The following is a 23,066-nucleotide window of genomic DNA, read 5'->3' on the forward strand; positions in this document are numbered from 1 at the left end:
ATATGAGGATGTGATTTTTTCAAAGGAAAACACCACTGATTGATCCTGTTCTGGGCTATCTTGCTTGTCCAACTCTCCTTTGTGATATCTCCGGTTGGCCCCATTCCACAGTTGGTGGCCACTATTTTAGCTCATTTACTGTATATATCCTAGCAGAGTTCAATCTTACTGGGTTACCCAGTACACTGTTTTCCCCTCACCCCAAATGTTGCAGTGGGGACATTTAAGTCAAAGAAAATTTCTCAAAAGCCAGAAAGAATCAAAACTCTGTGAGTAAGTGAAGTTGGGCTCTTCCATCCTTCGCTCTACCTTCTCAGCTCCGGAAGGAGACAAAGCATGAGGAATAAGATCTAATTAACTCTTGTGATGTAATCGCCAGACTGAGACAGCTGGCAAGCAATAAGGCCATGCAGATTGACAGATGCCCATACCTCTTATTCAGTGGCGGGATTCAAATTTTTTTTACTACCGATTCTGTGGGCGTGGCTTGGTGAGCGCGCCAGGGGAAGGTTACTGCAAAATCCCCATTTCTTCCTGATCAGCTGGGACTCTGGAGGCAGAGAATAGATGGGGGCAGGGCCAGTCAGAGGTAGTATTTACTGGTTTCTGTTACCAGTTCTCCAGAACTGGTCAGAACCTGCTGAAAACACCTCTGCTGTCGTTTCTATGGTGTAGTGGTTATCACATTTGGCTCACATGCCAAAGGTTCAAAACAAAGGCTCATCCTCGGAATTGGAGCCATTCCTTGCTCAAAGAAAAGGCAGGAAAAGGCTGCATCACTAAGACAAGTAGGAATCCCATTCTCTTCTGTTGGAAGAAATGTCCTTCTGGGTTTGGCTCCAAGTGAGGGAAAAGACACTGGAGACATGGAGGCTGCTTGGAAAGATGGTTTTAATGGAGGACAGGACCACATGGCTTGAGTCCTGAACAGAAAAGGTGATCACATGCTTCAATGTTGGTGGAGAAGAGAAGGGAAGGGAAAGCAAGGGAGGAAGAGAAGCTGAGTATCTGGTTTTATGCCCTCTCTGGCCTTTGATCTTGATCTTGTATTCTGATTGGTTGTCAGACTCCCATGGGGCCATGCAGGGGCAACTCTCTAGGCTGCATTTTGAATCCAGGTTTGGTTGAGTTCTCAGATGCCATGTGGTCAGTTGGGTAAAAGGCCAATATTATCATGCCTTTACTCCCATCCCCCTGGGGCTGCAGTGGAGAAGTCTTTATTATGTAAAGTGGACTAGCTCAGGCTTTAATGGCTCATTGACAAAGGGGGATGGTCAGGAAGCTGCAGGCAGCTATTCTGTCTTTTAAAACATGTTTCTTTCTTTTCACATCCAGAGAAATATTCTGCCCTTTCAATATTTCCTAGGATATTTCATTTTTCTGGGAGAGGGCTGGGTGATAACTTCCTACACTTCTATTTCATTGGTGAGGGAATGAATGAGGGGAGGCTGATTTCAAGCCACCAGTCAAGGAAGGCTGGTCACCCCAAGTGAGCAGACAGTGAAAAATTAAAGTGTCTTGAGTTTCAGCTCCCAGAATTGTGAGCATGAGGGAAGAGGGAGGGTTTCCCACGCATAGCTTGCCTGAATCATCTTGGGCACAGAAGGAGGAGGTGGGAGGGGGAGATCTCTTGAGGTGCATCAACTAGGGATTTTGCCAATTTCTGAGGCTGATCAGAAATTGAGGAAAATGAGCTTCAACAAAGATTTCCTCAATGTCCACAAATCACACATAGTTCCCAGACATTAAAAAGAGGAAGTTCTAAAACTGGATAAATGAAAAGGCGAGTCTTTTAGAGAGACGCTTTCCTTTCACTCCCAGGCCCATCATCCTTGGCCCCCGTGAAACCTGCTCTGATCTGCGCCTTTGCAGGATCCCCTCGCATAGCGCACAGAGTCCACCAGGGGTCTCTCTCGTCAGCGCTTGGAAGGGATGGGCAATCCCCTTTCAGAGGGAACTGAGCATGCGCGTGGCTCTTTCGGGAACTCAAAACTTCCCGGGAAAGGTTGGGATCGTGTCTGCTTTTGATTTTTTTGGGGGTCCATACTATATACCTGTAGCCTTAGATCAGTGGTGGGTTTCAAATTTTTTTCAAACCTACTCTGTGGGTGTGGCCTCCTTTGTGGGAGTGGCTTGCCGGCCATGTGACCTGGTGGGAGTGGCTTGCCGGCCATGTGTTCTCTCCCTCTCCCCCCCCTCTCTCTTCTTCCTTTTGTCTCTCTGTCCCTTTTTCCTTTTTTTCTTTCATCTCTCTCTCACTTTTTCATTTATTTATTTATTTATTTATTTATTTATTTATTTATTTATTTATTCCTTTCTCTTTCTCTCTCTCTGTGTGTGTGTGTGTGTCAGTGGTGGGTTTCAAAAAATTTTGGAACCTCTTATAGGTGTGGCCTGCTTTCCGAGTCCACTGGTGAAACCTCTTCTAACCGGTTCGGTAGATTTGATGAACCGGTTCTACCGAACTGGTGCGAACTGGTAGGAATCCACCTCTGCCTTAGATTAAATTAAAGAAGTATAGTCAGTGTGATTATTTAACAGGTGGTCAATATATCCCAAAGGAAAAGGGGAATTCAAAGTATTCTGGCATCAGAAGCTGTCGAGCATCAACTGAGGAAAGGGTCTTTTGAAAACTGCAGAGCCTGAAATAAAGTTAGAACAATCGCTGCAGGAATTGGTGGTAGAGATCTGCTACATTGGGATGAGATGCAATTCACTAAGGAATTACTACTACTATGGGTTTGGGAATCTCACTCCAGCTTGCAATCATTTACTCAAAAGTGGGCTTTCAGATCTCTGAGGTAGCCAGACAGGAATCGTGGCCAGACAGGCTAACTCTTTTGTAAGGCTATTATACTACTATATTCATACGCTGTTGTAAGGCTGCATTAATAGAATTGGGCAAGTCTGAAAGTAGAAATCTGCCATTGCTTAAAGGTGCTTCTAACAGAGAGATGGAAGGCATTTGCATTGAACCAATAAATAATAAATAAAGGTCTGATGCATCAATGCACATTGTTTTTAAGATTCCTTCCTTGCCAGTTATGCAACTGCAAACTCCTCCCCCTTTTATTTGACATAGCACTAAATAGCATCTATTTTCCTTGTTACTCAAGGGGATTTCCACAAACCTTTAAAGTTCCTAGTGCTGTGGAAATATCTATACCTTTAAATCTACTAGCTTTGTCCAAAGGCAGTAACTACCAAGGAAGGTGCTTTTAGAGGAAAATGATTAACTAGCCAAGCATTCAAGAAGAACCTAGATGAGTCATAGACATATTTTATAGGACTACATGAAATACAGAATACATATGGGAGAATATTTGAAGTTTAGGGTTGGGATAAGGGGTCCTTTGTGGTCTCTGAGCTTGGTGCTTTTGCTGTTTTCGAACCGTTTTTTGGCTTGTTTTGGGCAGGTTTTTCAGCCACTGTTTTCAGCCAGTATTTTCAGCCATTGTGAGCTCCATTGTTTGCCCTGTTATACAGGAGATTTGCAGCATTTTTCCTGCCAGTTTTGGGCCTGTTTTCCAGCCTATTTTTTGATTGCTTTTGGCCTATTTTCAGACAAATTTCCCAGCCAGCACCTCTGGCTGTATTTAAGTACCCCGCAAGCATTGAGTTTGACACTCCTGTTGTAAATGATTCTGGCTTTTTGGGGGGCATCGCAGAAACCACAACAGACAGCAATGGTACCTTAATTGGTTCCAGTAAGTTGTCACGAATCATTTATTTTCCGTGGCATTGTGATTTTGAATGGTCACTGAATTATTGCCAGTCGAGGAGTATCTGTGCGTGACTGGCTTGATATTTGCTTTGTCATTCCTTTCCGATGACAGCTGACTTTGTTGGACCCTAGGAGTATTCTGAGTTTCAACTCCCAGAACTGTGAGAATGAGGGAAGAGGGAGGGTTTCCCACGCATAGCCTGCCTGAATCACCTTCACCACAGGAGGAGGAGGTGGGAGGGGGAGATCTCCTGAGGTGCATCAACTAAGGATTTTGCCAATTTCTCAGACTGACCTTCAAGAAAACGAGCTTCAAAAAGATTTCCTTTATGTTTAGTTCCCAGATATTAAGAGGAAGTTGTAAAACTGTATAGAATCAGCCACTTATTTGGAAAGGCACGACTTCTGGAGAGATGCTTTCCTTCCACTCCCATGCCCATCATCCCTGCCCCCCCCCCCCCCCCCGGAAACCTGCTCTGGTCTTCTGCACCTTTGCAGGATTCCCTGACGTAGCGCTCAGAGTCCACCAGGGGTCTCCCTCGTCAACGCTTGGAAGGTATGGGCAGCCCCCTTCTAGAGGGAGCGAACTGAGCATGCGCCTTGCTCTTTCGGGAACTCAAAACTTCCCGGGAAAGGCTGGGATCGTGTCTGCTTTTTCTGCGGCGTCCGATTCTTCTTCCCTCCGCTGTGAACCTTCGGCTGAGCCAGGAGGCCGAGAGGCTGGAAGGAATTCTCTCACGGGTGGAGATACAGGCGTGACTCGGAGTGAGTGGGGGTCTTTCCTCTGACGCTGGAGGGGAGCCTGGAGCATGCAAAGTTTCATCAAGTTCCACGTGGCGGAAAGCGGGGTGGGGGTGGGTGGGGTGGAGAGTTCGAGGTCCCATGTTCCCGGTTTTCTCCCGGAAGAGATCAGGGTCGCCAGAAAGAGGGGGCCCATCGACCCTCCGTTTCCTCCGGCAACCCTCTGCATGCAGAGAGAGGGAGAGGTTGCCTTCCCAAAAGGCGCAAAATGGCTTGATTCCTGGAGAATTTCCTGCAGATTTCTCGGCCCTTTTCCAGAAGCGTTTTTCCCTCGCCTCCCTTTTCCTGGCCCCAGAGAAGCCACCTGCCAAAGTCTCTCCGGTTGCCTTTGTATGCAAGGCTGCAGTTCCGTGTGTAAAGAGTTGCGTGCAAGGCGTGTAAGGACTGGAACTCGCTTTCCTCATTTCCTGCCTTTCCGCACCTTCTCTTTGGTGTCTCTGCCGGCAGGCAAACAAAGAACCTGTTACAAGAAGGGCCATGCCTTGGATTGCTCTCTCTCTTTTATTAGAGACATACTTTGGATTGTGCAAAGGGTTGTAGGCAGCAAAAGAAATGATTTGATATGAATAATTGGGAAATAGAAACCCAAATTATATTTTAAATGTACTTATCCAATATTTTGATTCCTTGATGGAAGTTGAGGCAGAAGAGTCCTAGCAGACTTTCCCCAAACAAACAAGTATATCTAATAATATCCCCCCACCCCCCAAAAAAACCAATTGCAGAACTTGGTGGGTTCATAAGAATATTGTTTGCTTGTTCCTTTGTTTGTTTATTTATGTATGGAGGAGGATGCTTAGTATTCAAATTTCCCACCATGTTGAACATCCTTGTGGTTTCCATTTCAGTTCTGTAGCTGTAATTTTTTCCTGATTCCTCTGGAGACCAAAGAATCTTGTGAGGGAAGAGGCTGAATGGTGTTAGGAGGGTTGGCCAGACCTCTCATCATTAGGAAGACCTGGGAAGATTTTGGAGTTGGATTAGAGACCAGAGAGAAGATGGAGGGACAAAGCCCAACAGATGGAGGAGTTGGAGAAGGCCGTCCAGCTGGTCAGCCTTGGAGCTATGGGGAGAATGGGGGAAGTCCTGGGCAGAAGAGCCAAGAAGAGGAAACCAGCAATTCAGAGGTCCAATTCTGTGACTTCGGGAAAGTGCAGTTCCAGGAGGGGAAGAGTCCCCGAGATGTTTGCACTCAGCTTCATCACCTTTGCCGTCAGTGGCTGCAGCCGGAAAGACACACCAAGGCTCAGATGTTGGACCTGGTGCTCCTGGAGCAATTTCTGGCTGTCCTTCCCTCAGAGATGGAGCAATGGGTGCGGGAGTGTGGAGCAGAAACCAGTTCCCAGGCGGTGTCCCTGGCCGAAGGCTTCTTGCTGACCCAGGAGTCTGAGATGATGCAAGAAGAGTTGCAGGTATGAGAATGTAATCTTGGCAGTTCTAAAGAATTTGTCAATGTCTCTCTGGCAGAATTTTCTGGGATTATGAGCTGCAAAGATATCTTGTTCTATTCTTCTTCCAGACAATGAATTTGGGTCCATTTTTCTGTTGTGGCTTTCCAGCTTAACCGATGGACTTTGGTGTCTGCTAGGATGAGTGTTCAATATTGATAATTTCTATCTCTCTACTCTTCCTTTTTTTCTCGTGCCACATCTTCTCCACAAGTCCTTGCAAGCTATCACCGAGTATCCCCAGGAGTGGAAAGATTCATCTAAATCTTCCCAGGAGCTGCTATTCAGTGAGAGCTTCCAGGAAGATCAAAGTCAGGACACCTCTCCAGGTAACAGAAGGTCTTTCCATGGGATATGAAGTTTGGACAACCATCCATACGATTGTTTTGTTCGTCTTGAGTAGAATCTCTCGCTCTCTTTTTAACAGTCTGCTTCTACCATTTTCTGTCTCACAGGTAATAGAAAGCTGTCCTTAGTATTTTTAGAACCACCTTCTCCTTGTGATGGAGCTGAAAGAGTGGCTGAACTTCTGCCTCAGGTAAGAGGAGAAATATTGGAAAGTTACACAACACGTGGAATGGTTTCATTTCATTTTATTCTGTATAATTATCATGGAATTTTTGTTTTCAAGGAAGACACATTTTAGACAAGATCTTTGAAAATTCACACCCAGCTTAACCTACCTGTCCCTTCGGATAAGCTTTATCCACCCTCCTTCTTCAGGCTCAGATTTCATTGATCAGATGTTGTCTTGACCTGAGGTCTTCCTCCTGTCTTCCAGGGTCATTCTCACTACCATTACAAGCTCTTCCAACACGTTCATGAAGGTGTGGAGTAGGGGAAAGGGTTGATCCCTCAGTTGATGAAGCAGTCTATTGGCAAAAATATCAGATGGATTTTCTCTGTGTTCCTGCCCACTATAGGACCAATTGGAGCCAGTGATAAGTAGTGGGTTTAATACCCAACTATCAGTCTACCAGGGAAACTATTTTAATTGGTTTCACTGAAAGGCATCACAATCCTCCCAGTGCGATGAAATGTCCTTCAGTTGTTCCATCGGACAAAAGCAGTCTGATTCCATTCTGAATTCTGCAGAGGATTCCCATTTTGTTCATAGGGTTTCTCTGCTTCAATTGGGGAAAGAAAACTGCCACATTATTCTTGGGAAACTTGTTTCCTTGTTCAGGATGTGTCTTTTGAGGAAGTGGCCGTGTATTTCTCAGAGGAAGAGTGGTCTCAGCTGGATCCTGACCAAAAAGCTCTCCATGGGGAAGTCATGCTGGAGAATTCCAGGAATCTGGCTTACCTGGGTAAGAACCTCTTTCTATGCTCAGGAACCTAGAGAAGGGATGGGTGGGTGGAGGGCTGAGAAATTTCTAATAAAAAGATCACTTTTTATTTATATCCTGCCTTTATTATTTTTTGCAAGTAAGTTAAGGCAGTGGACACATCCAGTACTCCTTCCTCTCCCTATGGTCCCCCAATGATAACACTCTGATATGGGTTGGACTGAGAGAGAGACCGGCCAAAAATCACCCAGCCAGCATTCATACTTAAGATGGAACTAGAACTCACAGTCTCCCAGTTTCTAGCCTGGTGGCGCAGTGGTTAAATGCAGCACTGCAGGCTACTTCAGCTGATTGCAGTTCAGCAGTTCGGCTGTTCAAATCCCACTAGGCTCAAGGTTGACTCAGCCTTCCATCCTTCCGAGGTGGGTAAAATGAGGACCCGGATTGTTGTTGGGGGCAATATGCTGACTCTGTAAACCGCTTAGAGAGGGCTGAAAGCCCTATGCAGCGGTATATAAGTCTAACTATTGCTATTGCTTTAACCATTGGACCAAACTGACTGAGGTGTGCCCACTTGTGTTCTGAGTTTGGCATCATTCTAAGTTGAGGATGGGAAGCTATTACCAGCCAGAAGATTTATTAACTTTCAAAGATTCTTCTCTGAAGACAGATGGAGATGTTTCACTGAAGTTAGGCAGCTGGTGGGTATGTTGCTGTCCTAGCATTATACAGTGTCCAAACCCTTTTGGGAGCTTGTGGCGAAAAGAATTGTCCCAAGTCTCTAAACGGCTCCAACACACTCAGAGATTAGATCAGGCATTTGTCTTATTTTGTTGGGATGTGACCCAATTCTGATACCTGAGAATTGGTGGGAGCCCACTTCAAAATCTGTCTTTGGAAGCACTGTAGTTTGGAATCTTCATGTTTGCAACACAAGTGCCAAAATATATTGATGATTCTTTTGCTAACTTTCAGATTTGTTCGTTTTCCTAGTTTGCTACATTTTACATTTTTCTCTTTCAAGGCTATAATGTGCAAGTGGACAAGAATTGTAAGGAACAATGTGAACCGGTTCATCCAAAAGAGAAAAACAGGAATTTTGCCGATCAGATGCAAACAAAGATTGATGAAACAAACCCATCACAAAGTGAAATTAAAAAAAGCTTTCCTTTGGCCAATTGTCTGCTTAACAATACAATCATCGATACGGGAGAAATACCATATAAACGTATGGATTGTAAAAAGAGCTTTAATAAATCTGAGCATCTCATTTCCCATAAAGAGATACATTCAGAAGACAAACAATATAATTCCATGGAATGCGGAAATATCTTTTGCTGTTATGACTCTCTTACAATCCATCAAAGGAATCACACAGGAGAAAGACCCTATAAATGCATGGAGTGTGGAAAGGCCTTTATTTGTAGCATTAGTGTTGATTCCCACAAGAGGATCCACGAAGGAGAGAAACCATTTCAATGCCTGGAGTGTGGAAAGAACTTCATTCGTATCAGTCATCTTAATACCCACAAGATGATCCACACAGGAGAAAAGCCTTATAAATGTATGGAGTGTGGAAAGAGCTTTACGAGTAACACTTATCTTAATACTCACAAGAGGATCCACACAGGAGAGAAACCATATCAATGCATGGAGTGTGGAAAGAGCTTTATTCGTATCGGCCGTCTTAATTCCCACAAGAGGATCCACACAGGAGAAAAGCCTTATACATGCATAGAGTGTGGAAAGAGCTTTAATTGTAGCACTAGTTTTAATTCCCACAAGAGGATCCACACAGGAGAGAAACCATATCAATGCATGGAGTGTGGAAAGAGCTTTACTCGTAGTAACGGTCTTAGTTCCCACAAGAGGATCCACACAGAAGAGAAGCCATATCAATGTCTTGAATGTGGAAAGAGTTTTAGGTGGAATTGTGCTCTCACCTCCCATAAAAGGATCCACACAGGAGAGAAGCCATATAAATGTATGGTATGTGGAAAGGGTTTTAGGAAGAGTTGTGATCTTACTTCCCATAAAAGGATCCACACAGGAGAGAAGCCATATAAATGTATGGAATGTGGGAAATGTTTTAAGAAGAATTATGATCTGGCTTACCATAAAAGGAGCCATACAGGGGATAAACCATATGAATGCTTGGAGTGTGGAAAAACGTTTACTTGTAACAGTAGTCTTAAAACCCATAAGTTGATTCACACAGGAGAGAAGCCACACCAATGTATGGAGTGTGGAAGGACTTTTACTCGTAGCAGTCATCTTAATTCCCACAAGATGATCCACACAGGAGAGAAGCCCTATCAATGTATGGAGTGTGGAAAGGGCTTTGGGGACAATTATCGTCTTACGTCCCATGAAATGATCCATACAAGGGAAAAAAACCCTATGAATGAATGGAGTGTGGAAAAAGCTTTCCAAGAAGATTCACTCTTGCTTGCCATTGAAAGATTCACGAATGGGAGAAGCCATATCAATACAGGTGATGAAAATAACTGAATTCAGATATACTGGGTCGAGACTGTGACTAGAGATAATCAATAAGACAGAAACTTATTTAGTCTATAACCAGTCGTGTCACTGGTTCTGCAACCCAACAAGACAGACACAGACTTTAGAGCATAATTAGAACTGCAGAAAAAACAATTACTACCAACATGCCTTCCATTGAAGGCCTGTACAATGCACGAGTCAAAAAGAGGCTGTGAAAATATCTACTGACCCCTCACATCATGGAAACAAACTCTTTCCTCTGCTACCCTCAAAACGACGCTGCAGTGCACTGTACACCAGAACAACTAGAGACAACAACAGTTTTTTCCACATGTCATCACTCTTAAACATAATTCCCTCAACACTGTCAAACTATTTACTAAGTCTGCACTACTATTCATCCTCTCATTTTTCCTATCACCATCTCCTCCCACTTATGACTGTAACTTTGCTGTTTTTATCCTTATGATTTATATTGATTCCTAATATGATTTGATTGCTGATTTGTACCCTATGACTATCATTAAATGTTGTACCTTATGATTCTTGAAAAATGTATCTTTTCTTTTATGTACCATGAGGGCATATGTACCAAAACAACTTCCTTGTGTGTCCAATCCCACTTAGCCAATAAAGAATTCTGTTCTGTTCTATTCTATTCTATTCTATTTGTTTTGTTTTGTTCTATTCTATTCTATTCTAATTGTTCTATTCTATAAACCTGAACACATTTATATTCTATGGAAGAAGGTTCAGATGAAGAACTCTGAAAAGGAGCCTCAACTGTAGGAAATCCTATAAATACATATGCAAAGGTTTTTCTCCAGTAAAGGTGCCAAATTCTCTTTTCCTGTGGAATGACAAAGTCCCAGATTGATTTTTTTTTGGGGGGGGGGTACATATACCTGTAGCCTTAGATTAAATTAAAGAAGTACAGTCGGTGTCATAATTTAATAGGTGGTCAATATATCCCAACGGAAAAGGGGAATTCAAAGTGTTCTGGCATCAGTAATTGTCAAGCATCAACTGAAGAAAGGGACTTTTGAAAACTGCAGAGCCTGAAATAAAGTTAGGGCAATCGCTGCGGGAGTTGGCGGTAGAGATCTGCTACATTGGGATGTGATCAGTGGTGGGATTCAATTTTGTTTACTATGGGTTCTGTGGGCGTGGTATGGCTTGGTGGCCGTGGCTTCATGGGCATGGCAGAGGAAGGTTACTGCAAAATCCCCATTCCCTCCAGATCAGCTGACTCAGTTGCCAAGCGTCTGAATTTTGATCACAGGACCATGGAGATGGTGCAATGTCGATAAGTGTGAAAAATGGTCATAAATCATTTTTTTTCATTGCGATTTTGAGAGGTCACTGAATTATTGTCAATCAAGGTCTATCTGTGCATGGCTGGCTTGATATTTGCTTTGTCAGGCAACGCTTTCCGATGACTGCTGACCTTGTTGTACCCTAGGAGTATTCTGAGTTTCAACTCCCAGAATTTCAATTTCAATTTAATAAAATTTGTATGCCGCCCACTCCCTTGGGACTCTGGGCGGCTTACAGGCAAGATAAAAAAAGCATTTAAAAATTTAAGATAAAAGATATAATTATTAAAATTACACACCATCCATTCTGTCTAAGTGGGGCTGGATATTGATCAACAGCCCCAGGGCTGCCGGAACAGCCAGGTCTTGGTGGCTTTACGGAAGGCTGGGAGAGTAGTAAGGGTCCGGATCTCCACGGGAGATCGTCCTACAGGGCCAGCGCAGCTACAGAGAAGGCCCTCCCCCCGGGGAGCTGCCAGCCGGCATTGTCCGGTCGACGGCACACGGAGGACGACCAACCTGTGCGATCTAATTGGTCGTTGGGAGGCAAGTGGCAGGAGGCAGTCTCTCAGGTAGCCAGGTCCTAAACCATTGTAAGCATGAGGAAAGAGGGAGGGTTTCCCACGGATAGCCTGCCTGAATCACCTTCAGCACAGGAGGAGGTGGGAGGAGGGGACCTCCTGAGGTGCATCAACTAAGGATTTTGCCAATTTCTCAGACTGATCTTCAAGAAAACGAACTTCAACAAAGATTTCCTCTATGTTTAGTTCCAGATATTAAGAAGAGGAAGTTGTAAAAGTGTATAGAATCAGCCACCTATTTGGAAAGGCAAGACTTGTGGAGAGACGCTTTCCTTCCACTCCCATGCCCATCATCCTTGACCCCCGTGGAACCTGCTCTGGTCTTCTGCACCTTTGCAGGATCCCCTGACTTAGCGCACAGAATCCACCAGGGGTCCCCCTCGTCAGCGCTTGGAAGGGATGGGCAATCCCCTTTCAGAGGGAACTGAGCATGCGCGTGGCTCTCAAAAATTCCCGGAAATGGCTGGGATCGTGTCTGCTTTTTCTGCGGCGTCCGATTCTTCTTCCCTCCGCTGTGAACCTTCGGCTGAGCCCGGAGGCCGAGAGGCTGGAAGGAATCCTCTCATGGGTGGAGATGCAGGCGTGACTCGGAGTGAGTGGGGCTCTTTCCTCTGACGCTGGAGGGGAGCCTGGAGCATGCAAAGCTTCGTCAAGTTCCAAGTGGCGGAAAGGGGAGGGGGTGGAGAGTTCGAGGTCCCATGTTCCCCTGCCATCCCGTGGAAGAAAGGGACACGCAGGGCAGCTCCGCACCTGCCGGGTTTTCTCCCGGAAGGAAATCAGGGTCGCCAGAAAGAGGGGACCCATCGACCCTCCGTTTCCTCCGGCAACCCTCTGCATGCGGGGAGAGGGAGAGGTTGCTTCCCAAAAGGCGCAGAATGTCTTGATTCCGGGGAAATTTCCTGCAGATTTCTCGGCCCTTTTCCAGAAGGGTTTTTCCTTCGTCTCCCCTTTCCTGGGCCCAGAGAAGCCACCTGCCAAAGTCCCTCCGGTTGCCTTTATATGCAAGGCTGCAGTTCCGTGTGTGAAGAGTTGAGTGCAAGGCGTGTAAGGACTGGAACTCGGTTTCCTCATTTCCCCACTTTCTCTTTGGTGTCTCTGCTGGGAGGCAAATAAAGAGAAACCAAATAGATAAAATAAAACCTGTTATAAGAAGGGCCATGCATTGGATGGTGGTTTGTTAATTCTGGCTTCTGGTATGTTTTTTTTTCTTTGACTAGAGACATAATTTGGAATGTGCAAAGGGTTTTAGGCAGAAATGATTTGATATAAATAATTAGGAAAAAGCAAACTGAAACATATTTTAAATACATTTATCCAATATTTTTATTCCTTGATAGAAGTTGAGGCAGAAGAGTGTTAGCAGATTTTCCCCAAACATAAATAAGTATATCTAATAATATCCCCCCCCCCCCAAAAAAAAATCATTGCAGAAGTTGGTGGGTTCATTTCTGTTTGTTTTTTTTGTTTATTCGTGGAGGAGGATGCTCAGTATTCAGATTTGTCCCCCCTGTTGATCATCCTTGTGTTTTCCATTTCAGTTCTGCAGGCCGGAGATCTTTCCTGATTCCTCTGGAGACCAAAGTATCTTGTGAAGGAATTGGGCTGAATGGCGTTGGGAGCTTTGGCCAGACCTCTTGTGATTAGGAAGACCTGGGGAGATGCATGGGTCCATTTTGGTGCTGGATTAGAGGCCAGAGAGAAGATTGAGGGACAACACCCAGAAGATGGAGGAACTGGAAAAAGCCGTCCAGCTGGTCAGCCTCGGAGCTGTGGGAAGAATGGGGGAAGTCGGCAGAAGAGCCAAGAAGAGGAAGCCAGCAGTTCAGAGGTCCAATGTTGTGACTTCAACAAAGTGGAGTTCCAGAAGGGGAAGAGTCCCCGAGATGTTTGCAGTCAGCTTCACCATCTTTGCCATCAATGGCTGCAGCCAGAAAGACACACCAAGGCTCAGATGCTGGACCTGGTGCTCCTGGAGCAGTTCCTGGCTGTCCTTCCCCCAGAGATGGAGAAATGGGTGCGGGAGTGTGGAGCGGAGACCAGTTCCCAGGCGGTGGCCCTGGCCGAGGGCTTCTTGCTGACCCAGGAGTCTGAGAAGATGCAAGAAGAGTTGGAGGTATGAGAATGTAATCTTGGCAGTTCTAAAGCGAATCTTTCTGAATTTGTCAATGTTTCTCTGGCAGAATTTTTTGGGATTTTGAGCTGCTAAGATCTCTTGTTCTAGTCTTCCTCCAGACAATGAATTTTGGGCAATTATTCTATTATGGCTTTTCAGCTTGGACATTGGTGCCTGCTAGGCTGAGTGTTCAATATTGGTTATTCATTTCTATTCCTCTACTCTTCCTTTCTTTCTTGTGCCACAACTTGTCCGCAAGTCCTTGCAAGCTATCACCGAGTATCCACAGGGGTGGAAAGATTCATCGAAATCCTCCCAGGAGCTGTTTTTTAGGGAGAGCTTCCAGGAAGGTCAAAGTCAGGACATCAAACCAGGTAACAGAAGGTCTGTCTATGGGATATGAAGTTTGGACATCCATCCATATGATTGTTTTGTTCGTCTTGAGTGGAATTAATCTCTCTTTTAACAGTCTGTTTCTGTCATTTTCTGTCTCACAGGTAATCAAAAGCTGCCCTTAGTATTTTTAGAACCAACTTCTCTTTGTGAAAGAGCTGAAAGAATGGCTGAACTTCTGCCTCAGGTAAGAGGAGAAATATTGGAAAGGTCTACGAAACTCGGCATGGTTTCATTTTACTCTGTATATTTTTCAATGAGTAATATAGTTTTTTCCAAGCAAGACAAATTTTTAGATCAGATCATTGAATATTCACACTTGGCATAACCTACTTGTCTTATCTGATAAGCTTTCTCCACCCTCCTTCTTCAGGCTCAGATTTCATTGATCAGATGTTGTTTTGACCTGAGATCTTCCTCCTGTCCCCCATGGTCATTCTCACTAACAATACAAGCTCTTCCAACACGTTCATGGAGGTGTGGAGTAGGGGAAAGGGTTGATCCCTCAGTGGATAAAGCAGTCTATTGGCAAAAATATCAGATGGATTTTCCCTGTGTTTCCTTCTACCCACTCAAGGACCAATTGGAGCCAGTGATAAGTAGTGGGTTTAATACCCAACTGTCAATCAACCAAGGAAACTATTTTAATTGGTTTCACTGAAAGGCATCACAATCCTCCCAGTGTGTTGAAATGTGCTTCAGTTGTGCCATCAGACAAAAGCAGTCTGATTCCATTCTGAATTCTGCAGAGGATTCCCATTTTGTTCATAGGTTTTATCTGTTTCAATTGGGGAAAGAAAACTGTCACATTATCCTTGGGATTATTTGTTACTTGGGAAACTTGTTTCCTTGTTCAGGATGTTGTGTCTTTTGAGGACGTGGCCGTGTATTTCTCAGAGGAGGAGTGGTCTCAGCTGGATCCTTCCCAAAAAGCTCTCCATGGAGAAGTCATGCTGGAGAATTCTAGGAATCTGGCTTACCTGGGTAAGATCCTCTGTCTTTGCTCAGGGACCTAGAGAAGGTCTGGCTGGGTGGAGGGCTTAGAAATTTTTGATAAAAAAGTTTTTTTAAATATCCTGCCTTTATTGGTTTTTGCAAATAAGTTAAGGCTTGGACACAAACAATATTCCTTCCTCTTCCTGTTTTCCCCCAACAACAATGCTGTGATATGGGTTGGGCTGAGAGAGACCGGCCCAAAGTCACCCAGCCAGCATTCATGTTTGAGATGGAACTAGAACTCACACTCTCCTAGTTTCTAACCTGGTGCCTTAACCATTGGACCAAACTGACTGAAATGTGCCCACTTTTGTTCTGAGTTTGGCATCATTCGAACTTGAGGGTGGGAAGCTATTGCCTCCAGAAGTTTTATTGGCTTTCAAAGATTCTGCTCTGCAGACAGATGGAGATTTTTCATTGAAGTTGGCGGGGTTTGGTGGGTATGTTTCTGCCCCAGCATTATACAGTGTCCAAAGCCCTTTGGGAGTTTGTGGCCCCATGGAATTGTCCCAGGTCGTCCAGGGGCTCATACACACTGGCACTCAAAGATTAGATCAGGCATTTTGACTTAGTTTCGTTTGGATTCTGATACATGAGAATTGGTGGGAGCCCACTTCAAAACCTGTCTTTGGAAACATTGTATTTGGAATCTTCATATTTGCAAGAAAACAGCCAAAATATATTGATGATTCCTTTCTAAATTTCAGAAGAAAAGGTTTGATCATTTTCCCAGTTTGCTACATTTTACATTTTTCTCTTTCAAGGCTATAATGTGCAAATGAATAAGAATTGTAAGGAACAATGTGAACCGGTCCATCCGACAGAGAAAAACACGAATTTCGCAGATGAGATGCAAACAAAGATTGATTTAACAAACCGATCACAGAGTGAAATTAAAAAAAGCGTTCCTTTGGCCAATTGTCTTCTTAACCATACAATCATTGATACGGTAGAAATACCATGTACCGGTCAATGCATGGATTACAGAAAGAGCTTTAATAAATCGGAGGATCTCATTTCCCACAAAAAAACACATTCAGAAGACAAACAATATACCTGCATGGAATGCGGAAAGACCACCTGTTGTTATGACTCTCTTGCAGTCCATCAAAGGAATCACACAGGAGAACGACCTTATAAATGCATGGAGTGTGGAAATGCATTTAATTGGAGCTGTCGTCTTAATGCCCACAAAAGGATCCACACAGGAGAGAAGCCTTATCAATGCATGGAGTGTGGAAAGACCTTTCTTTGTAGCAGTCATCTGAAATCCCACAAGAGGATCCACACAGGAGAGAAGCCTTATACATGCATGGAGTGTGGAAAGGCCTTTCATTGTAGCAGTAATCTTAATTCCCACAAGAGAATTCACACTGAAGAGAAACCATATCAATGTCTTGAATGTGGAAAAAAATTTAGGTGGAAATTTGATCTCACCTCTCATAAAAGGATCCACACAGGAGAGAAACCATATAAATGTATGGAATGTGGAAAGAGTTTTAGGTGGAATGGTGTTCTCGCCTCCCATAAAAGGATCCACACAGGAGAGAAGCCACATAAATGTATGGCGTGTGGAAAGGGATTTAGGAGGAATTGTGATCTTACGGATCATCAAATGATCCATACAAGGGGAAAAAACCTATGAATACGTGGAGTGTTGAAAAAGCTTTCGAAGACGATACACTCTTACTTGCCATAGAAAGATCCACAAACAGGAGAAGCCATATCAATACAGCTGATGAAAATAACTGAATTCAGATTTACTGTGTGAGATGGTGACTAATGATAACCAATAGGACTGAGAAAGTATTTTTCAATCTAAACTATCGGTGTCACTGGTTCCTTTCCGCATGTTCTGTGGAAAAATGTTCAGAGGAAGATCTCTGAAAGGAGCCCCAACTGTTGCTAGCTTTAGAAACACACATGCAAAAGTTTTTTCTCTAGTGAAGGTGCCAAATTCTGTTTTCCTGTGGAATCAGAAAGTCTCAGACAAAAGCTAAAATTATTTTTTTGGGGGTACATGTATTTGTAGTTTTAGATTAAATGAAAGAAGTACAGTCAGTGTCAATATTTAACAGGTGGTCAATGTATCCCAAAGGAAAAGGGGAATTCAAAGTATTCTGGCATCAGAAGCTGTCGAGCATCAACTGAGGAAAGGGACTTTTGAAAACTGCAGAGCATGAAATAAAGTTAGGGCAATCGCTTCTGGAATTGATGATAGAGATCTGCCACATTGGGATGTGCTTCAATTCACTGAATAATTACTACTATTTTGGGTTTGGGAATCTCACTCCAGGTTGAAATCATTTACTCAAGAGAGGGCTTAGCAATATGCTGTCAGATTTCTGAGGTAGCCAGAGAGGAATCAGGGCCAGACAGTCTTAACTCTTTTGTAAGGTTATTGTACTACTACTATTCCTACTCTGTTGTAAAACTCTATTAATAATTTTTTTCAAGTCTGAAAGTACAAACTCGCTGTTCCTTAAAGTTGCTTCTCACTGTGAGATGGACGGCATATGCATTGAATTAATAAATAAATAATAAATAACGGCCTCATAGATTGTTTTTAAGATTCCTTCCTTGCCAGTTATGCAGCTGCATACTCCTCCACCTTTTATTTGATATTTCCTTGAGTAGCATCTTTTCCCCTTATCCCGCAAGGTGAGTCTCAGAAACCTTTGCAAGTCCCTAGTGCTGTGGAAATATCTATACCTTTAAATTTATTAGCTTTGTCCAAAGGCAGTAACTATCAAGGAAAGTTCTTTTAGAGGAAATGACTGACTAGCCAAGCATTCAAGAAGAAGCTAGATGAATCATAAACAGATTTTATAGGGCTACATGACATAGATAATAAATATGGGAGAATATTTGTGTCTCAGGGTTGAGATGAGAGGTCCTTTGTTGTCTCTGAGCTTCGTTTTTGTTAGAATATTCATGATTGGGAGAGACATGGTAACAAGGTCAGCCAATGAATAGACATATCAACTAAGTCAGCCAATGGGAGCTTAAACATATCTGAGTCTGTGCTGAAAATTGAAACTGAAACAAGACTGATCTCTCTCTGCTCTGAACTTTGAAATGAAACTAACTGTTCTCTCCTGCTTGTGTTCTGCTTGTAACTTTTACCATGTTGAAAGAATCTACTATTGGTATTGTACATTTATTCATCTGTTATGCATATAAAGAAGTGACTGAATCCAGCTGAATCAGTTATCTGTGTGTGCTTTCTGGATTTGATTTTTCTGCAACAAACTCTGACAGTTTTGCCGTGATAAGGTTTTTGAGTTCAGCTCAGAATCTAATGAATTCAATGAAACTCTGAAGACGAGCCTACTGATAATCAGCTTTTATTTCTGCAGAAAGCAAAACTGGGTGACCTTTAATCTCCCACCTTAAGCAGAGGAGGCGGAGAGAGAAAAAGCAGGCGCGCGTGAAAAAAACCTTTTCTCAAACTTCTTATAGTTCACACTGTTTGTGCATAGATCGTCATAGTGTTAGAAACATTATTTCATATCATGCAAACCTCCAGATTTTCTCAGCGCTTTGAAAACAATGGACCTTAAAAGGGAGGAAAAGAATACTTTTTCTGGCACATAGCCCAGAACTTTGTTAGGGAATGCTGTCTCACACTAGGTTGCTGAGAACACACATTTTAAGTTGTAAGCACACAGGCAGAATTTACATTTTGCATTTCACAAGAAGTTACTTTAGCTAGGCTAAGCATGGCAATTTGCCTAGAGGCTTTATCTTTGCAGTTCGCACATTAGGTTACAATGGAGCTCCTCTCTGCAGCCATTAACAAAAGCGGAATTAAGTTATACTCTGTGTATGCTCTAATACTTTCACCATTTTCGAGCCATTCTCTCAGCCATTATTGGCCTATTTCTCAGCTCGTTTTTCAGCTCATTTTCAGCCATTTTGGACTCAGATTTCAGCTCGGTTTGGGTCCATTTTTGGTCCATTTCTGGCCTGCTTTGGGCCCGCTTTTCAGGACATTTTGGATCTATTTTTCAGCCATTTAGGGCCCATTGTTCAGCCAGTTTTGATCGTGTTTTTGACCAAAATTGAGCACAAAATTTCTGTTGATAGATGAGAAAGTTGTTAACTGAATTTTGGCCCATTTCACAATTTTTATTGCCTCAGCTGTTAAGTGAAATCACTGTAGTTGTTAAATTAGTAAGATGTTTTTTCAGAGAATCTGGGTTCTCCGTTGATTTTATTTATTAGAAGATCACAAAAGGTTATGACATGACCAGTGGTGGATTCAAAATTATGTACCAGTTCTGTGGGCGTGGCTTGGTGGAAGTGGCATGGCTGGTGGGTGTGGCTTAGTGGGCATGGCATGAGAAGGTTACTGCAAAATCCCCATTCTCTCCAGATCAGCTGACTCAGTTGCCAAGCGTCTGAATTTTGGTCACAGGACCATGGAGATGGTGCAATGTCCGTAAGTGTGAAAAATGGTCATGAATCATTTTTTTCATTGTGATTTTGAATGGTCACTTTATTATTGTCAATCAAGGTCTATCTGTGCATGGCTGGCTTGATACTTGCTTTGTCAGGCAACGCTTTCCGATGACTGCTGACCTTGTTGGACCTTAGGAGTATTCTGAGTTTCAACTCCCAGAATTGTGAGCATGAGGGAAGAGGGAGGGTTTCCCACGCATAGCCTGCCTGAATCACCTTCAGCACAGGAGGAGGAGGTGGGAGGAGGGGATCTCCTGAGGTGCATCAATTAAGGGTTTTGTCAATTTCTCAGACTGATCTTTAAGAAAAGGAGCTTCAAAAAAGATTTCCTCTATGTTTAGTTCCCAGACTTCAAGAAGAGGAAGTTGTAAAATTGTATAGAATCGGCCAACTATTTGGAAAGGCAAGACTTGTGGAGAGACGCTTTCCTTCCACTCCCATGCCCATCATCCTTGGCCCCCGTGGAACCTGCTCTGGTCTTCTGTTCCATTGCAGGATTCCCTGACGTAGCGCACAGAGTCCACCAGAGGTCTCCCTCGTCAGCGCTTGGAAAGGATGGGCAGCCTCCTTCCGGAGGGAACTGAGCATGCGCTCACTTTTAACGAAGTCAAAAGTTTCCGGGAAAGGCTGGGATCGTGTCTGCTTTTTCTGCGGCGTCCGATTCTTCTTCCCTCCGCTGTGAACTTTCGGCTGAGCCCGGAGGCCGAGAGGCTGGAAGGAATTCTCTCACGGGTGGAGATGCAGGCGTGACTCGGAGTGAGTGGGGCTCTTTCCTCTGACGCTGGAGGGGAGCCTGGAGCATGCAAAGCTTCGTCAAGTTCCAAGTGGCGGAAAGGGGAGGGGGTGGAGAGTTCGAGGTCCCATGTTCCCCTGCCACCCCGTGGAAGAAAGGGACACGCAGGGCAGCTCCGCACCCGCCGGGTTTTCTCCAGGAAGGAAATCAGGGTCGCCAGAAAGAGGGGACCCATCGACCCTCCGTTTCCTCCGGCAACCCTCTGCATGCGGGGAGAGGGAGAGGTTGCCTTCCCAAAGGTGCAGAATGTCTTGATTCCTGGAGAATTTCCTGCAGATTTCTCGGCCCTTTTCCAGAAGGGTTTTTTCTTCGTCTCCCCTTTCCTGGGCCCAGAGAAGCTACCTGCCAAAGTTGCCTTTGTATGCAAGGCTGCAGTTCTTTGTGTGAAGAGTTGAGTGTAAGGTGTGTAAGGACTGGAAGTCGGATTCCTCCTTTTCCACCTTTCCCCACCTTTTCTTTGGTGTCTCTGCCAGGAGGCAAACAAAGAATCTGTTACAAGAAGGACCATACGTTGGATGGTGGCTTGTTAGTTCTGGCTTCTGGAGTTCACCCAGGGGTTTGGGTCAGGAGGTTCATGGAGTTCTGTTGCCCAGAGTCTTACTAGAAATTCAAATGTTGGTTGAGCTCCTTGCTAAATCGATTTAGATAGGCACTCACGTGAATTTTTGTGTGTGTGACTGGAGACATAAGTTGGATTGTGCAAAGGATTGTAGGCAGCAACAGAAATGATTTGACATAAATAATTAGGAAATAGCAATCCAAAACATATTTTTTATTCAATAGTTTGATTCCTTGATAGACGTTGAGGCAGAAGAGTGCTAGCAAACTTTCCACAAACATATATATCTAATGACTCCCCACCCCCTGAAGAAAACCTTCGCAGAAATCATTTGGGTTCATAAGAATTTCTTTTGTTGCTTTATTTATTTGTGGAGCAGGATGCTCAGTATTCAGATTTGCCCCCCTGTTGAACAGCCTTGTGTTTTCCATTTCAGTTCTGTAGGCAGGAGATCTTTCCTGATTTCTCTGGAGACCAAAGTATCTTGTGAAGGAATTGGGCTGAATGGCGTTGGGAGCTTTGGCCAGACCTCTCGTGATTAGGAAGACCTGGGGAGATGCATGGGTCCATTTTGGTGCTGGATTAGAGGCCAGAGAGAAGATTGAGGGACAACGCCCAGAAGATGGAGGAACTGGAAAATGCCATCCAGCTGGTCAGCCTTGGAGCTGTGGGAAGAATGGGGCAAGTCCTGGGCACAAGAGCCAAGAAGAGGAAGCCAACATTTCAGAGATCCAATGTTGTGACTTTAACAAAGTGCAGTTCCAGGAGGGGAAGAGTCCCCGAGATATTTGCAGTCACCTTCATCACCTTTGCCATCAGTGGCTGCAGCCAGAAAAACACACCAAGGCTCAGTTGTTGGACCTGGTGCTCCTTGAGCAGTTCCTGGCTGTCCTTCCCCCAGAGATGGAGCAATGGGTGCGGGAGTGTGGAGCGGAGACCAGTTCCCAGGCGGTGGCCCTGGCCGAAGGCTTCTTGCTGACCCAGGAGTCTGAGAAGATGCAAGAAGAGTTGGAGGTATGAGAATGAAATCTTGGCAGTTCTAAAGAGAATCTTTCTGAATTTGTCAATGTTTTTCTGACAGACTTTTCTGTGGGATTTTGAGCTGCTAAGATCTCTTGTTCTGAATTTGGACCAATTTTTCTATTCTTGCTTTGAGCTTAACTGATGGACATTGATGTCTGCTAGGCTGAATGTTCAATATTGATAATTCATTTCTATCTCTCTACTCTTCCTTTCTTTCTCGTGCCACATCTTGTCCGCAAGTCCTTGCAAGCTATCACCGAGTATCCCCAGGAGTGGAAAGATTCATCAAAATCCACTCAGAAGCTGCTATTCAGTGAGAGCTTCCAGGAAGATCAAAGTCAGGACACCTCTCCAGGTAACAGAAGGTCTTTCCATGGGATATGAAGTTTGGACATCCAGCCATATGATTGTTTTGTTCGTCTTGAGTGGAATCTCTTGCTCTTTTTTTAACAGTCTGCTTCTACCATTTTCTGTTTCACAGGTAATAGAAAGCTGTCCTTAGTATTTTTAGAACCACCTTCTCTTTCTGAAAGAATGGCTGAACTTCTGCCTCAGGTAAGAGGAGAAATATTGGAAAGGTCTACGAAACTCGGCATGGTTTCATTTTACTCTGTATATTTTTCAATGAGTAATATAGCTTTTTCCAAGCAAGACAAATTTTAGATCAGATCATTGAAAATTCACACTTGGCATAACTTACGTGTCTTATCTGATAAGCTTTCTCCACCCTGCTGTTACCACCTCAGATTTCATTGACCGGATGTTGTCTGGACTGGAGATCTTCCTCCTGTCTCCCAGGGTCATTCTCACTAACATTACAAGCTCTTCAAACACTTCCCTGAAGGTGTGGAGTAGGGGAAAGGGTTGATCCCTCAGTGGATAAAGCAGCCTTTTGGCAAAAATATCATATGGATTTCCCCTGTGTTTCCTACTGCTCACTCTAGGATAAATTGGAGGCAGTGATAAGTAGTGGGTTTAATACCCAACTGTCAATCAACCAAGGAAACTATTTTAACTGGTTTCACTGAAAGACATCACAATCCTCCCAGTGTGATGAAATG

At 44.0% G+C, this 23,066-nt stretch overlaps 2 protein-coding genes and 2 pseudogenes across 2 annotated transcripts; all 4 read left to right on the plus strand.

Annotated features, from left to right (window-relative positions):
- Positions 1–23,066, plus strand: part of LOC116503602 — a 359,386-nt pseudogene that overhangs the window by 44,995 nt on the left and 291,325 nt on the right.
- Positions 4,342–6,812, plus strand: LOC116503612 (zinc finger and SCAN domain-containing protein 32-like). The gene is made up of 4 exons (XM_032210142.1): positions 4,342–4,489; positions 5,374–5,937; positions 6,188–6,302; positions 6,429–6,812. The coding sequence occupies exons 2-4, from the start codon at positions 5,440–5,442 to the stop codon at positions 6,617–6,619; spliced, it is 804 nt and encodes a 267-aa protein (XP_032066033.1). The 5' UTR covers positions 4,342–4,489; positions 5,374–5,439; the 3' UTR covers positions 6,620–6,812.
- LOC116503792 (zinc finger protein 93-like) lies at positions 6,795–17,972 on the plus strand. Its single transcript, XM_032210420.1, has 8 exons — positions 6,795–6,800; positions 7,091–7,283; positions 8,287–9,767; positions 13,271–13,777; positions 14,037–14,151; positions 14,275–14,357; positions 15,028–15,154; positions 15,931–17,972. The coding sequence occupies exons 1-8, from the start codon at positions 6,795–6,797 to the stop codon at positions 16,809–16,811; spliced, it is 3,393 nt and encodes a 1,130-aa protein (XP_032066311.1). The 3' UTR covers positions 16,812–17,972.
- The window catches only part of LOC116503796, a 37,702-nt pseudogene continuing 29,701 nt past the window's right edge, over positions 15,066–23,066 (plus strand).

Source organism: Thamnophis elegans, chromosome 2 (assembly GCF_009769535.1).
Source record: "Thamnophis elegans isolate rThaEle1 chromosome 2, rThaEle1.pri, whole genome shotgun sequence".
NCBI lineage: Eukaryota > Metazoa > Chordata > Lepidosauria > Squamata > Colubridae > Thamnophis > Thamnophis elegans.

Coding starts and splice junctions, on each gene's coding strand:
- LOC116503792 (XM_032210420.1), top strand. Junction 14,152..14,274: donor AAGTCAGGACATCAAACCAG/GTAACAGAAGGT, acceptor TCTGTCTCACAG/GTAATCAAAAGCTGCCCTTA. Junction 14,358..15,027: donor TGGCTGAACTTCTGCCTCAG/GTAAGAGGAGAA, acceptor TTCCTTGTTCAG/GATGTTGTGTCTTTTGAGGA.
- LOC116503612 (XM_032210142.1), top strand. CDS start 5,440: ATGGTGTTAGGAGGGTTGGCCAGACCTCTCATCATTAGGAAGACCTGG. Junction 5,938..6,187: donor TGATGCAAGAAGAGTTGCAG/GTATGAGAATGT, acceptor CTTCTCCACAAG/TCCTTGCAAGCTATCACCGA. Junction 6,303..6,428: donor AAGTCAGGACACCTCTCCAG/GTAACAGAAGGT, acceptor TCTGTCTCACAG/GTAATAGAAAGCTGTCCTTA.